The sequence below is a fragment of the Nomascus leucogenys genome, chromosome 16, assembly GCF_006542625.1.
Source record: "Nomascus leucogenys isolate Asia chromosome 16, Asia_NLE_v1, whole genome shotgun sequence".
Taxonomy (NCBI): Eukaryota; Metazoa; Chordata; class Mammalia; order Primates; family Hylobatidae; genus Nomascus; species Nomascus leucogenys.
The window spans coordinates 26962094-26979443 of record NC_044396.1 but is presented as its reverse complement, the minus strand read 5'-3'; the positions used below and the strand labels follow the sequence as shown (position 1 = coordinate 26979443).

Sequence of the window (17350 nt, the reverse complement as noted above, 5' to 3'; positions counted from 1 at the left end):
AGCCGAAGCAGGATGAGGCATCGCCTCACCCGGGAAGCGCAAGGGGTCAGGAAATTCCCTTTCCTAGTCAAAGAAAGGGGTGACAGACGGCACCTGGAAAATCGGGTCACTCCCACCCTAATACTGCGCTTCTCCAACGGTCTTGGCAAATGGCACACCAGGAGATTATATTCCGCACCTGGCTTGGAGGGTCCTACACCCATGGAGCCTCACTCATTGCTACCAAAGCAGTCTGAGATCAAACTGCAAGGCGGCAGCAAGGCTAGGGGAGGGGTGCCCGCCATTGCCGAGGCTTGAGTAGGTAAACAAAGTGGCCAGGAAGCTCGAACAGGGTGGAGCCCACCACAGCTCAAGGAGGCCTGCCTGCCTCTGTAGACTCCACCTCTGGGGGCAGGGCACAGACAAACAAAAAGACAGCAGTAACCTCTGCAGACTTAAATGTCCCGGTCTGACAGCTTTGAAGAGAGCAGTGGTTCTCCCAGCACGCAGCTGGAGATCTGAGAATGGACAGACTGCATCCTCAAGTGGGTCCATGACCCCCGAGTAGCCTAACTGGGAGGCACCCCCCAGTAGGGGCAGACTGACACCTCACACGGCCGGGTACTCCTCTGAGACAAAACTTCCAGAGGAACAATCAGGCAGCAACATTTGCCGTTCACCAATATCCGCTGTTCTGTAGCCTCCGCTGCTGATACCCAGGCAAACAGGGTCTGGAGTGGACCTCCAGCAAACTCCAACAGACTTGTAGCTGAGGGTCCTGACTGTTAGAAGGAAAACTAACAAACAGAAAGGACATCCACACCAAAACCCCATCTGTATGTCACCATCATCAAAGACCAAAGGAGATAAAACCACAAAGATGGGGAAGAAACAGCAGAAAAACTGGAAACTCTAAAAATCAGAGCGCCTCTCCTCCTCCAAAGGAACACAGCTCCTCACCAGCAACAGAACAAAGCTGGACGGAGAATGACTTTCACAAGATGAGAGAAGGCTTCAGATGATCAAACTACTCCAAGCTAAAGGAGGAAGTTTGAACCCATGGCAAAGAAGTTAAAAACCTTGAAAAAAAATTAGACGAATGGCTAACCAGAATAACCAATGCAGAGAAGTCCTTAAAGGACCTGATGGAGCTGAAAACTAAGGCACGAGAACTACGTGACGAATGCACAAGCCTCAGTAGCCAATTCGATCAACTAGAAGAAAGGGTATCAGTGATGGAAGATCAAATGAATGAAAGGAAGTGAGAAGAGAAGTTTAGAGAAAAAAGAATAAAAAGAAACGAACAAAACCTCCAAGAAATTTGGGACTATGTGAAAAGACCAAATCTACATCTGATTGGTGTACCTGAAAGTGACGAGGAGAATGGAACCAAGTTGGAAAACACTCTGCAGGATATTATCCAGGAGAACTTGCCCAATCTAGCAAGGCAGGCCAATATTCAAATTCAGGAAATACAGAGAACGCCACAAAGATACTCCTTGAGAAGAGCAACTCCAAGACACATAATTGTCAGATTCACCAAAGTTGAAATGAAGGAAAAAATGTTAAGGGCAGCCAGAGAGAAAGGTCGGGTTACCCACAAAGGGAAGCCCATCAGACTAACAGCTGATCTCTTGGCAGAAACTCTACAAGCCAGAAGAGAGTGGGGGCCAATATTCAACATTCTTAAAGAAAAGAATTTTCAACCCAGAATTTCATATCCAGCCAAACTAAGCTTCATAAGTAAAGGAGAAATAAAATACTTTAAGACAAGCAAATGCTGAGAGATTTTGTCATCACCAGGCCTGCCCTAAAAGAGCTCCTGAAGGAAGCACTAAACATGGAAAGGAACAACCAGCACCAGCCACTGCAAAAACATGCCAAATTGTAAAGACCATCGAGGCTAGGAAGAAACTGCATCAAGTAACGAGCAAAATAACCAGCTAACATCATAATGACAGGATCAAATTCACACATAACAATATGAACCTCAAATGTAAATGGGCTAAATGCTCCAATTAAAAGACACAGACTGGCAAATTGGATAAAGAGTCAAGACCCATCAGTGTGCTGTGTTCAGGAAACCCAACTCACATGCAAAGACACACATAGACTCAAAATAAAGGGATGGAGGAAGATCTATCAAGCAAATGGAAAACAAAAAAAGGCAGGGGTTGCAATCCTAGTCTCTGATAAAACAGACTTTAAACCAACAAAGATCAAAAGAGACAAAGAAGGCCATTACATAATGGTAAAGCGATCAATTCAACAAGAAGAGCTAACTATCCTAAATATATATGCACCCAACACAAGAGCAGCCAGATTCATAAAGCAAGTCCTTAGAGACCTACAAAGAGACTTAGACTCCCACACAATAATAATGGGAGACTTCAACACCCCATTGTCAACATTAGAGAGATCAATGAGACAGAAAGTTAACAAGGATATCCAGGAATTGAAATCAGCTCTGCACCAAGTGGACCTAATAGACATCTACAGAACTCTCCACCCCAAATCAACAGAATATACATTCTTTTCAGCATCACACCACACCTATTCCAAAATTGACCACATAGTTGGAAGTAAAGCATGCCTCAACAAATGTAAAAAGATAAATTATAACAAACTGTCTCTCAGACCACAGTGCAATCAAACTAGAACTCAGGATTAAGAAACTCACTCAAAACCGCTCAACTACATGGAAACTGAACAACCTGCTCCTGAATGACTACTGGGTACATAATGAAATGAAGGCAGAAATAAAGATGTTCTTTGAAACCAATGAGAACAAAGACACAACATACCAGAATCTCTGGGACACATTCAAAGCAGTGTGTAGAGGGAAATTTATAGCACTAAATGCCCACAAGAGAAAGCAGGAAAGATCTAAAATTGACACCCTAACATCACAATTAAAATAACTAGAGAAACAAGAGCAAACACATTCAAAAGCTAGCAGAAGGCAAGAAATAAATAAGATCAGAGCAGAACTGAAAGAAACAGAGATACAAAAAACCCTTCAAAAAATCAATGAATCCAGGAGCTGGTTTTTTGAAAGGATCAACAAAATTGATAGACCGCTAGCAAGACTAATAAAGAATAAAAGAGAGAAGAATCAAATAGATGCAGTAAAAATGATAAAGGGGATATCACCACCCATCCCACAGAAATACAAACTACCATCAGAGAATACTATAAACACCTCTATGCAAATAAACTAGAAAATCTAGAAGAAATGGATAAATTCCTCAACACATACACCCTCCCAAGACTAAACCAGGAAGAAGTTGAATCTCTGAATAGACCAATAACAGGTTCTGAAATTGAGGCAATAATTAATAGCTTACCAACCAAAAAAAGTCCAGGACCAGATGGATTCACAGCCAAATTCTACCAGAGGTACAAGGAGGAGCTGGTACCATTCCTTCTGAAACTATTCCAATCAATAGAAAAAGAGCGAATCCTCCCTAACTCATTTTATGAGGCCAGCATCATCCTGATACCAAAGCCTGGCAGAGACAAAATAAAAAAAGAGAATTTTAGACCAATATCCCTGATGAACATTGTCGCAAAAATCCTTAATAAAATACTGGCAAACCGAATCCAGCAGCACATCAAAAAGCTTATCCACCATGATCAAGTGCGCTTCATCCCTGGGACGCAAGGCTGGTTCAACATACACAAATCAATAAATGTAATCCAGCATATAAACAGAACCAAAGACAAAAACCACATGATTATCTCAATAGATGCAGAAAAGGCCTTTGACAAAATTCGACAACCTTCATGCTAAAAACTCTCAATAAATTAGGTATTGATGGGATGTATCTCAAAATAATAAGAGCTATCTATGACAAACCCACAGCCAATATCATACTGAATGGGCAAAAACTGGAAGCATTCCCTTTGAAAACTGGCACAAGACAGGGATGCCCTCTCTCACCACTCCTATTCAACATAGTGTTGGAAGTTCTGGCCCGGACAATCAGGCAGGAGAAGGAAATAAAGGGTATTCAATTAGGAAAAGAGGAAGTCAAATTGTCCCTGTTTGCAGATGACATGATTGTATATCTAGGAAACCCCATCGTCTCAGCCCAAAATCTCCTTAAGCTGATAAGCAACTTCGGCAAAGTCTCAGGATACAAAATCAATGTGCAAAAATCACAAGCATTCTTATACACCAATAACAGACAAACAGAGAGCCAAATCATGAGTGAACTCCCATTCACAATTGCTTCAAAGAGAATAAAATACCTAGGAATCCAACTTACAAGGGATGTGAAGGACCTCTTCAAGGAGAACTACAAACCACTGCTCAATGAAATCAAAGAGGATACAAACAAATGGAAGAACATTCCATGCTCATGGGTAGGAAGAATCAATATCATGAAAATGGCCATACTGCCCAAGGTAATTTACAGATTCAATGCCATCCCCATCAAGCTACCAATGACTTTCTTCACAGAATTGGAAAAAACTACTTTAAAGTTCATATGGAACCAAAAAAGAGCCCACACTGCCAAGTCAATCCTAAGCCAAAAGAACAAAGCTGGAGGCATCATGCTACCTGACTTCAAACTATACTACAAGGCTACAGTAACCAAAACAGCATGGTACTGGTACCAAAACAGAGATATAGACCAATGGAATGGAAAAGAGCCCTCAGAAATAATGCCACACATCTACAACCATCTGATCTTTGACAAACCTGACAAAAACAAGAAATGGGGAAAGGATTCCCTATTTAATAAACGGTGCTGGGAAAACTGGCCAGCCATATGTAGAAAGCTGAAACTGGATCCCTTCCTTACACCTTATACAAAAATTAATTCAAGATGGATTAAAGACTTAAATATTAGACCTAAAACCATTAAAATCCTACAAGAAAACCTAGGCAATACCATTCAGGACTTAGGCGTGGGCAAGGACTTCATGTCTAAGACACCAAAGCAATGGCAACGAAAGCCAAAATTGACAAATGGGATCTAATTAAACTAAAGAGCTTCTGCACAGCAAAAGAAGCTACCATCAGAGTGAACAGGCAACCTACAGAATGGGAGAAAATTTTTGCAATCTACTCATCTGACAAAGGGTTAATATCCAGAATCTACAATGAACTCAAACAAATTTACAAGAAAAAAACAAACAACCCCATCAAAAAGTGGGTGAAGGATATGAACAGACACTTCTCAAAAGAACACATTTATGCAACCAAAAGACACATGAAAAAATGCTCATCATCACTGGCTATCAGAGAAATGCAAATCAAAACCACAATGAGATACCATCTCACACCAGTTAGAATGGTGATCATTAAAAAGTCAGGAAACAACAGGTGCTGGAGAGGATGTGGAGGAATAGGAACACTTTTACACTCTTGGTGGGACTGTAAACTAGTTCAACCATTGTGGAAGTCAGTGTGGCGATTCCTCAGGGATCTAAAACCAGAAATACCATTTGACCCAGCCATCCCATTGCTGGGCATATGCCCAAAGGATTATAAATCATGCTGCTATAAAGACACATGCACACGTATGTTTATTGCGGCACTATTCACAATTGCAAAGACTTGGAACCAACCCAAATGTCCAACAATGACAGACTGGATTAAGAAAATGTGGCACGTATATACCATGGAATACTATGCAGCCATAAGAAATGATGAGTTCATGTCCTTTGTAGGGACATGGATGAAGCTGGAAACCATCCTTCTCAGCAAACTATTGCAAGGACAAAAAACCAAACACCGCATGTTCTCACTGATAGGTGGGAATTGAACAATGAGAACATATGGACATAGGAAGGGGAACATCACACACCAGGGCCTGTTGTGGGGTAGGGTGGGGGGATAGCATGAGGAGATATATCTAATGTTAAATGAAGAGTTAATGGGTGCAGCACACCAACATGGCACATGTATACACATGTAACAAACCTGCACATTGTGCACATGTACCCTAAAACTTAAAGTATAATTTAAAAAAAAGAACAAAAACAAAACGTATTTGGAAGGTTCCCAGTATAAAAAAAAAGAATTTTAAGTTATAGTCTGTAAAAATTGTGACTAATCTCTCCCATGTGTTGAGTATATCTGTGTTACAGGAATGAATCGTAAATAGGGAGGAGCCACTTTCTCTGACCCATTATACAGTACTTAGACACAGTAAAGGCAGCAATGATGGTAGGAGATCTGCAATGTCAGCTACACGTCAGGCACTGTGTGAACGACACCACTCTAAGAGGTAGTGCTAGAGTAGAGGATATTACTTTAGAAGGATCACATGGCGTTCACAAATGCCAGAGCCAGGATTTGCAAGTAAGCCTCACACTAGAGATGCTGTGCTCTTCTGTAAAATGCAGGAGAAATTTCTTTTCTTGTAAGTTTTTATCTCTTAAGAGGGGGGAGAAAAAGGCCTCTGGCTTGGTTTTAACCTCATATAATTCTGAATCTTCCCTCAAGGCATTAAAAAAGAAACCTCAAACCAGCTAAGCATTTGATAATTAAGCACTGCTATTTCAGCTTTGGAGACCCTCCCCAACAGCCTGAAGCCTACTAGAACTGCTCTTGGATAGCAGGTTGACTAGCTTATACTTGCTTTCTTAGGGGCTGTTACAGATTGAATGTTTGTGTCCCTCAAATTCATATGATGAAGCTCTAATCCCCAGTGTGGTTGTATTTGGACACAGGGCCTTTAAGGAGGTCATAAAGGTGGGGCCCTGACCCAACAGGATTAGTGTCCTTTAAGAAGGGATAGCAGAGGCTGGTGAATTCCTCCATGCTCACTCTCCCTGGCTTGCCAGTGCCCTGGCATGTGCTTGTGCTCTCTCTCTCTCTCGACTGTGCTTGCACAGTGAGAAGGCAGCCGTCTACAAGCAGGAAGGGGTCTTCACCAGAACTGAATTGGCCAACACGTTGATTTGGACTTGTAGCCTCTAGAACTGTGAGAAAATAAATTTCTGTTGTTTAAGCTGCCAAGTCTATGGTATTTTATGGCAGCCTTGAGCTGATTAATAAAGGGGCCAACGGCTCTTAGTTTTCTGTCATGAAAAGAGAGAGAAAGAAATGGAGATAATTAGGAGAGAAGGCAGGTCATTAGGGAAAAACATGTCAAAGAAAGTTGTAATTAAGGATGTTCTCTTTCCTACCCCTCTCCCCACAGCCTTAGGCTACAAAAGACTGAACTTCCAGTTACATTTGTTAAATATGCAGTTCAGCCTTCTCAGCTACACACCTCCGGGAAGAGGTCTTACCCAGGGAACTTATTAAAGTCCAATGTTCAGGAAATCTAGCATAGGCAAATGAATAAATAAAATCCTGCAACCCTTGGGATTTTTCAGAAAGGGATTTTTCTCACTTTCTAGGAAGTGTACAAAAGTATCCCTCTTCAATACCACGTCTCAAAGATGTGGGAGAGAAGTGAACTCTAAACAGAGTTGACAACCTCAGGGTATTTATTTGAGAGTACAAGGATAAAGGTACTTTTTTTTGAAAAGCATTTTATAACATGAATATTTCTCTGTTCTTCAGTTTGGACACAATTGAAGCCATCATTAATACAAATTCATTATAACTTACAACTTTTAGAGCTTTAGTCTGAAAACCCTATTACACCAGTTTAGAGGGTAGGAATTCACATGATTTTAAATTCTACCTGGCTTGCCTGGCACTCCTGGAGCATTCAGGGACAGCTGCTGGCACGCTGTCTGTGGGTGTACAACAGTCCTACATCTGTGTAGGTGGGCTGTTATGAGAGCTAGCCCACCAGGAGAAGGAGGACAGCAGCACCTGCTTGTTTTTTTTTTTAAAGCATGGCCAGAGAGTTTAGCAACATAAAGAACATTCTTAGTTGTAGCCTTCTTGTCTTTCTAGGGTAAAACAAAAACCTTTGAAAATTCCACCCCATCCTTATTTTATCTTTAAATAGGAATGGCAAGCTTGACTGCTAAAATCAGTCTAAAGCCTTTGCTGAAACAGGTTACACAATCAGCACAATTGGGAATTCTCTGGTGAAAGAATAAATTAGAAGCTCTCAGCTGGGCGCGGTGGCTCAAGCCTGTAATCCCAGCACTTTGGGAGGCTGAGGTGGGCAGATTGCTTGAGCTCGGGAGTTCAAGACCAGCCTGGGCAACATGGGAAACCCCCATGTCTACTAAAAATACAAAAATTAGCCAGGTGTGATGGTGTGCGTCTGTAGTCCCAGCTACTCAGGAGGCTGAAGTGGGGAAGATGAGCCCAGGGAGGTTGAGGCTGCAGTGAGCCGTGATGGCACCACTGCATTCTAGCCTGGGTCATGGACTGAGACCCTGTTCCAAGAAAAAAAAAAAAAAAAGCTCACATAGGATTTTAGTGGAATACCTACTTAACCCAGCTACGGTATGTTTTATATATCGTATATACGGTATGTTTTGTATATCGTATATATACTTTCTGTCAAAGCTTTTGTCTAGAATGTCCCAGGAAATCAACACAGAGTGAAATGAGGGATTCTGTAAAAAATCAAGGGCACTGAGACCGTAGCAGAGTTTTAACATTCTATTGTTGAAAAACAAATGATATAAGGTATCCTGGCTGGTATCCTAGTGTGTAAGACACATAAGAACCATGGAGGACATGGAGCTAGTAAAGAGCCCCTCAGAGTGATTTCCCTATACTTCAGAAGACAATTTAGTTAGAAAAGCAAAGGGGAAAAAATTCCAGTTTGCCTGGTCACAGAGGTAGTCTGAAAGAGGTTTGAACTGTGCTGTTCCATCTACATGCTATAGTACCAGATGAGCAACATGGTGTATGCTTCCCATACACCACTGAAAATTCTTCCCAAGTCAAAGGCAGGAATTAATAGGATGCAGAATAGATGGTCTCAATAATTCTGTAACTGTGGCTGCCATTTTAGGTTAATACAGAGAGGCTGTCTCAAAAATGATACCAAGAGCCACTCTGGGTCTTTTTATGTCTACCAAAAAAAAAAAAAAAAAAAAAAAGTCCCCAAACAGATTGTTAACCCCTGACACCTACATCAGTGGATCAGTGTTCTTGCCAGAAGCAAAACTAATACCAACACATCTAAGCTGCCCTCTTCTAATGTCTACTAACAAGGTCACTCTTGCAGAGCTACCAGAAGTTACCACTATTCAATGAAAATACAACTTTAAAAAATGACTCCAGACCCATGGTATTGTTTACAAATCGCATTCCCAGAGTCTTTTCTGGAAGCCACCATTTCCTAAATTGCTTCCAGCAGTATGCTTTTTATTCTTGGCTATTCCTCTATGGAATTTAATAAATATTCATCAACAGAGCACAGCACAATTCATTCAGCCACTTTCATTTTTATCAGTTCCACAGAAGGCTTTAGACTTTGCTGGAAACCTCTGGGAGATGCCAGTGGTTGACAATAAGAAGCTTTTGTGAGGTCCTTGGGGAGACGGGTGGAGAAGAGAAAATAAGGTTAATATCTGTTACCATAAGCCACTTCCTGAACCTTATCAGGAGTTATACACCACTGTGAGCATCAACAGTGTGCTTGTCTGTGGCTGTTCTGTGATAAACTATAAAAGACCCAATATATTTTTTAAATGAATGGGTAGGAATCAAGTTAATTCACAGTGATTTATCAGACAGGAATCATTTAATATGCCAAATCAATTCTTATGTACTACTTAAGTCTGATTGCATATTTCAGCGCTCATTTATTTTCAGATTATCCATCAGCATGGATTATTCAGACTTTGAAAGAAAAAATGATTTTAATGTATTTTTTTGAGCCTTCAAAATGACATACGTACAGAACAATATTTCCTAAGTAATAAATTTTATAGTTACTTATAATGATAAACACCATTTTTTCCATATAAGATCTGAGTTCAGCTATTAATTTTACAGTCTTTTGGAAACATACAAATACACTACCAACACACAAAAAATCTTCATCTATTTCCAACAAGTTGTTTATGAACAGTTGAAACTCTCTTATAGTTTTCTGAAATGCCAGTCAAAACACCTTTTTGAAGAGAAGTGATATCTGCTGATGAGTTTACAAATATCATTTAAGAAATATAGTACTTCTGGCATTCTGATGTTTGTATTTTTCTTGCATGCCTCTACTATTTGTTCTCTAAATTTAGTCTACATTGGCTTTGACCAGATTTTTGGCTTTTTCGTTTTTCTACTTACTGGAATGCCTGTGAAAGTGACCGGAGGAGATTGCCAGGAAATGCTGAAGCTGCTGCCATTGGGGGTGAACTTGGCCGATCCTGGAATGGTCACAGGGGGTGTGGCCTGTCAAATAAAAAACAGAGAAAGCTGTTATGAAGGAATATTTTCCTTCGGAGTTTTGAGCTCTTATTACCAAAAGAGGACCTCAGAAATGGTCTCAGCTATATTAATAACTTGGACTAATTATCTAATAGGAAGAGATTAAACAAGGTTAAAGGGAGTAGCCAGAAATAAACTTTATATATATACCTAAGCAAGCTATCTAAGGTATAAAAAGAGATGGTTTTTGACTGTTGATTTCTGAAAAGAAATTTCATTATATGTACATATACCTATTTTAGGATACCTGTGAGGTAGAATTCTTCACTATAAACTTGGGGAATATACCCTGCTATACTGTGAGGGTGGGTGTAAACTAGTACAATGTTCTTGGAAGGTAATTTGACAATACATATAAAAATTCTTAGCATTCTCTGTGTTAGCTATTCCACTCTAGGCATTCATTCTAAAGAAATATACGCAAGAATGTTCCTTGCACAACTATATATTATAAAAAACAATTGGGGCTGGGCATGGTGGCTCATGCCTGTACTCCCAGCACTTAGAGTCAGAAGCAGGAGGATCGCTTAAGCCCAGAGTTTGAGACCAGCGAGGGCAACACAGTGAGACTTCGTCTCTACTAAAATTAAAAAAAATTAGCCAGGGGTGGTGGTATCTGTAGTTCCAGCTACTCTGGAGACGGAGGCAGGAAGATTATGTGAGCCCAGGAGTTCAAGGTTGCAGTGAACTATGATCATGCCACTGCACTCCAGCCTGACAACAGAGTGAAATCTTGTCTCAAAAAAAAAAAAAAAAAATGGAAACACCACAAATGCCCAGTAATAGGGAAAAAGGTAAATAAATCATGATATACCTACAGAGTAATTCAAAATGTTGTTAAAATGGCATAAAAACAGACACATATACCAATGGAACAAAACAGGGAACCAAGAAATAAGTCCACATATTTACAACCAACTGATTTTTGACCAAGGTGATGAGAATATACACTGGGGAAAGGACATCCTCTTCAATAAATGCTGCTGGGAAAACTGGATATCCACATGCAGAAACATGAAACTAGACCCCTAGCTCTTGTCATTTACAAACATTCACTCAAAATGGATTAAAAACTTAAATGTAAGACCCTAAACTATAAAACTACTGGAAGAAAACACAAGAAAAACACTCTAGGACATGGGCCCAGGCAAATATTTTTACGGCTAAGACTTCAAAAGCACAAGATACAAACAAACAAACAAAATAGACAAATGTGACTACATTAAACTAAAAAGCTTCTGCACAGCACAAGAAACAATCAACAGAGTGAGGAACAACCTGTTGAATGTGAGAAAATATCCACAAACTATTCATCTGACAAGAGACTACTATCCAGAATATACAATGAATTCAAACAACTCAATAGCAAAAACCAAATAATTCCATTAAAAAGTGGGCAAAGGACCTGAATAAAAGTTTTTCAAAAGCACACACACAAATGACCAATAGGTACACGAAAAAATGCTCAACGTCACTAATATCAGAAAAATGTGTATCAAAACCACGATGAGGTATCATCTCACCCTAGTTAGATTGGCTATTATTAAAAAGACGAAAAATAACAGATGCTGGTGAGGAAGCAGAGAAAAGGGATCTTTTATATACTGTTGGTGAGAATGTAAACTAATACACCTATTATGGAAAACAGTATGGAGATTTCTCAAAATCTAAAAACAGAACTACCATATAATCCAGCAATCCCGCTACTGGGTATTTATCTAAAGGAAAGGAAATCAGCCTATCAAAGGGATACCTGCACTCTCATGTTTATTGCAGCACTATTCACAATAGCAAAGATAATATGGAATCAACCTAAGTGTCCATCAACAGATGAAGTGTCAACATGTGGTAAGAACACAATGGAATACTATTCAGCCATTAAAAAGAATGATATCCTGTCATTTGCAGCCATATGAATGGAACTAGAGGTCATTATGTAAGTGAAATAAGCTAGGCACATGAAGATAAACATCACATGTTCTCACTCATATGTGGGAAATACAATAATTGATATCATGGAGGTAGAGAATAAAATGATGGTTACGGGAGGTGGGGAAGGGTGTGATGGGAACAAGGTAGGGAGAGATGTTGGTTAGTAGGTACAAATATACAGTTAGATAGAAAGAATGAGTACTAATGTTTGATAGCAGAGTAGGATGGCTATAGCTAACAACAATGTATTTTATATTTCAAAATAGCTAGAAGAGAGGACTGGAAATGTTCCCACATGCAGAAATGATAAATACACAAGGCGATTAATATTCAAAATACCCTGACTTGATTATTACACATCCTATGCATATAACAAAATGTTCTGTGTACCCCACAAATACGTATAAATATTAGGCATCAATTTTTAAAATACTGTTGTTGAAGAAGATTCATTGGCATGGGAAAATGTTCATGATATATTAAATAGAAAAAATAAAATACAGTAAAAACAGTTCTGCAACAGATCCCTTTTAAAAACTGCATATATATAAACACAGAACAAAGTCTTGAAGTACATACAAAAAATATTAACTAAGGTTTGGAATTAGGGATGAATTTTCTTTCTTTACTGTGTTTAATATTTTCTATGCTGAACATTTATAATTTCTATAAACAGAAAAGTCTCAATATTTCTAAGTTTATGCTTTGGGAAGGACCTTGTAGATCAACTAGTGTGTGTTCCAACTCTCTCATTATATAGATGAGTTGTCTTTTACTCATAGGCCAGATGGCCCCTGGTTTTGGTCAAGGTCAAAGTGATTGCTCTCACAGTCCCCTGCAAGTCACCTGATAAGCATGGTCAGTGTGCACGAGGTAGAGGGTGGTGGGAGCTGAGCGGCTCAAGGGCGTCATCAACTTAGTCTCCGTTTTGGCACAAGGAGTTTCTGTTCGGCTTGAATCCGGGATGGGGAAAGTAGGAGGTGAAGCCAGGGACTGGGAAGGTGAGACCGGGGCCAGGCTGCTCAGCCCGTCTGCCACTGAGTCTGTGTTGAGCTTGATCTCAGTGTAGTAAAAGTCCTCTTCTCCATCACTGTAGTCAGAGTCTCCAACGCGCCTAATGCAAAAGAGAGGAAAACAACCATACTAAGCCAAATTTGTTTTCTTGTCTCGAAATCTTGCACATTCATTTCCCCTCTGTCTGGAATGCTTTTCCTCCCTCATTTGCCTTGCAAATTCTTCCTTATCCTGCAGCACTCAGTTCAACTGTCCACTTCCAGGGAACCCTTCCTTGATGTCTTAAAGCAATTCATTAATTCATTCACTCATTCAATCAATTATTCAACAATGATTTATTGAGAATCTAGTATGTTCAGGCACTGTTCCAGGGTCTCCTGATAACACAGTGAATAAAATATAGACTCCACCCTGATGGAACTTACAGTGGGAACTTTCAGGCAGATAAGAAACCCCTAAAGAAATAGATATTTATTAAGTGGGAGTAAATAATGTGTATACATGGACATAGAAAGTGAAATAATAGACATTAGAGACTTCGAAATGGGGAGGGTGGGAGGGAGGTGAGGGATGAGAAATGACTTAAGGGGTACCACGTTCACTATTTGGATGCTGGTTACACTAAAAGTCCAGGCTTTATCACTGTGCAACACAGCCATGTAACAAAACTGCACTTGTACCCCTCATTCAATCTCTGATAACAGAGATTTAAAAAATTAAAAAATAATTAAAAAAATAGATATTTAATATATCAGGTGTTACTAAGCCCCAGAAAGAAAAATTCAGCAGCATAACAGTGTTGTTAAGCAGGATTAGTGATGGGGGCACTATTTTAAAGAGAGTGGCCAGAGGAAGCCTCTCTGAGGAGGTGACGTTTGAGTAGAGACCTGCCTGGAGGAAGTGAGGGAGACACCATGCTGGCACCCGCAGTGAAAACACACCAGGGAGAGGTGACACACAGCTCTCAAGTGGGCGGGCCTGGCAGAGAGGCCAGAGGCTAGAGCTCGGGACCCCAGGGAGTGACGGGAGGAGTGAGAACAGGGCAGAGGCAAGGTCATCCAGGGCCTGTAGCCCACCGCGATGGCTTTGGCTTGCATTCTGAATGTGGTGGAAGCCACTGGGGGTTTTCAGAACTCTAACTTAATTTTAAAAGGATCACTCTGGATACTGTCTGGGAAATAGAGGACAGGAAGACAAAAGCAAAAGCAGAGGCCACCAAGGAGCTGTTGTCAGCAATATTCCAGATGAGCAGGGCAGGCGAGCAGTGCAAGGGCCGAGACGTTAAGTCCTGGGTTTATTCTGAAGGTTGGGAGTTAGGACTTCACTCCTGTTAGTGCTCTGTGCTCCCTCTGAAGTGTGTTTACTCATCTGTTTTGTTAATCACTGGCTACCTGTCTGTATTTTGTTAAACCTCTTTGTTGCCTCACTATGACTGATTCTCTAGGGATGTGTTTTGTTCATCATGTGTCACTCCACACATATTGGTGTATTTGGCAGAGGGTAGGTACCTAGTAAATGTTGCCTGAATGAATGAGTGAATGAATGCAGCTGAGGTTGTTGTAGCACAGTGATTAAGAGAATGGATTCTGAGGTTAGACTTTCTAGGTTCAAACCCTGACTCCTACACATTCTAGTTGTGTGCATGATTTTGGTGGCCTACATATAGCCCCTGTTCCTCAGTTTCTCCACTTATAAAATGGGGATCATTAATTATAGTATCAGATTATTGTGATGATTAAGCTAATAAATATAAGGTGCTTAGAAGCAGATCTGATACAATATAAACACTATGTAAAATGCTTATTAAATAAAAACAAAGATGATGTTAGAAGGTCTCAATTTTCACCATCACCAGGAAAAGTAGCTTCTTAGGTGTTTTCAAAATTCCTCTCCCTGAAACACAGAACATTGTACTTTTCCACAGAAAGTTTTGGGTAAAATAAAATAACCCTCCATAATGTCAGAAAATGTTTATTAGATGATTTGTGAGTTTGTAGAGATGTGGTGCTTCTCTTCTCTAGAAACCTGGCTTTGGGGATGGCTGGGCAGAGGCCACGGGTGTCCCCTCACCGCAGCAGCAGCAGCAGCAGCAGCAGATCCCTGACTCAGAACATACCTTTTCTCCACTAATGAGCCCTGCATAGAATCTAACATAAAAATCCATGCCTCACCTCTTCACAGGCCTGTCTGTTTGTTCAAATCAGTGGCTTGTCCCAGCCTAGCTCATGGAGCTCCCAGGCTGAGGCGCCTGGGGAGGTGTCTTTGCACCGTATCAGGTCTGGCAGGGCTTGGCCTTGTGACCAGCATACCATTAAAGACCCCAGAGAGTGGGAAGAAGAACAAGCATCTGTTCTATTCCTGTCCCCACTTCCTTTCCAGTTAAAGGCAGGTTGAGTTGCTGCTAGCTGCCAAGTGCTACTAATAGACACACAGGCCTGGGGGACATTGTGTGTCCCACGTGGGGTTAAATCAGGACCAGCCGCTGGTGTACAAGAATGGAGTGAGATTGAAAAGTGTGTGCTTTTTATACAGGCATGGTGTGTACTGCAGATGCATCAGAGGTGAGGGCATATTTTCTTCTGGCTTTGACATGTTTCCCTCACCAGCTAATACTCATTAAAATGCCCCATCATCCTACAGCCATGTAATTGAGTGCATGGATAAAGGCAAAGGTATGTTCCCTCTCCCAGTGCATGAGAGAGCACAGGCCCTGGGCTTCATAAGCATAGATTAGCCTCAGAGTCCTGCTAACCCAGGCCCATTCCTGTGTGGTGCCTTGCAGGGCTATGAACCATAATTCATCAGGGAAATTCTAAAAGCACATCAGGAAAAAGGGGATCCTAGGAAAGCAAAGTGGTTGCATTTTAGATTCCACCCACTGTGAGAGCACCCCAGGAACTCACAGGACTAACATATGATACCAATTCCAGGGTCTATAAATACATATAAACAGCATATGCTTCTGATGGGACTGAATAGGACTCAATTTTCTGGGCAGACAGACTTTAAAACAAATACTCTACCTCCTGGCTCTAGCTTTGGGAAGTTCTTTCTAAACCTTTAAAAAAAACTGAGCTGCTTACATTGTGAATTGTCTTGACAATGAGATTTCAGGGGAGACACTGCAAGATTTCCTTCCCTGAAGGTTTGAGGAGCAGAAGGAGGGTGTTCTTCCCTGAGGTATTTCAATTCGTATTTCTTACACATAAGGTAGACTCTGGCCAGGGAAGCCTTACCAGGCCATATCTCCAGTGCCTGGTGACCTACGGGTAATATGCTCTGGAAGGCTCTGGTGTGTCCCCAAACATCAGCATGGATGATTAGAGAGCTAGATCCCTGTTTCTCTCCATGGTCACTATGGAGCCACCCTCATGATTAGCAACATCACCTTAGAAGCTATTTTCACCTTCTGCCTATATCACTTGTTGGGCATGATGCATTTTCTAAATGTATCCCTTGCTGGGTAAAGTGACTGCTGCATTTATTTCTCTGCACTTATCTTGTGGCACACAGGAGCCTGGCCGTGCATGTGTGTTTGCCTTATGAACACTGGTTCTGACTTACAGCCTCTCAAGGTCCCTTCTCAGATCCCTGGGCAAAATAGACTCAGGGCAAAAAGCACAAGGCTGATGGAATACCACTGCCCCCCTGGGGTGACCTGTAACTGCTATGGCTCCTAAACCTTCATTTTATCTTTTAGAAGGTTGTTATATAATATGAGGAAAAGTATAGATTTTACAAATAAACGGCTTATTTGAACAACAGAAAGTGATCTCGTAAGAACAGCAACAGCAGTGTCGATTGGTGTGGTGATTCTTGAACCCTTTTTAGGCTATATATGCCTGTGAGGCTTAAAGTCATGAATACTCTCCACTGAAAAATAAATGTATGCTTCATTCCACAGGTAATTTCAGTGGGTTCAAGGACCCCTTGAAGTCCAATCACAGATTCCAGGTTACTCTAGTGTTTTGTACTTTAAAGTCTCTCTCACATACATTTTATCTTTGGCACTCACACTTGACCCTGAAGAGCTGACATTATTATAAATTTCCATAGGGAACTGGGGCTCAGGGCAGCAACTTGCCTAAAGTGACTCAGTAAGTGAACTAATGA

The 17350-nt window shown here is 40.9% G+C and overlaps 1 protein-coding gene across 1 annotated transcript in view; it reads right to left on the bottom strand.

The window, feature by feature from the left end:
• The window catches only part of ZNF704 (zinc finger protein 704), a 242054-nt gene that overhangs the window by 20415 nt on the left and 204289 nt on the right, over positions 1–17350 (bottom strand). Inside the window, exons 6-7 of the mRNA XM_030794936.1 lie at positions 13070–13337; positions 10151–10255 (exon numbers count right to left, since the gene is read on the bottom strand). Coding sequence (XP_030650796.1) covers positions 10151–10255; positions 13070–13337 — 373 coding nt within the window. The remainder of the gene's footprint in view (positions 1–10150; positions 10256–13069; positions 13338–17350) is intronic.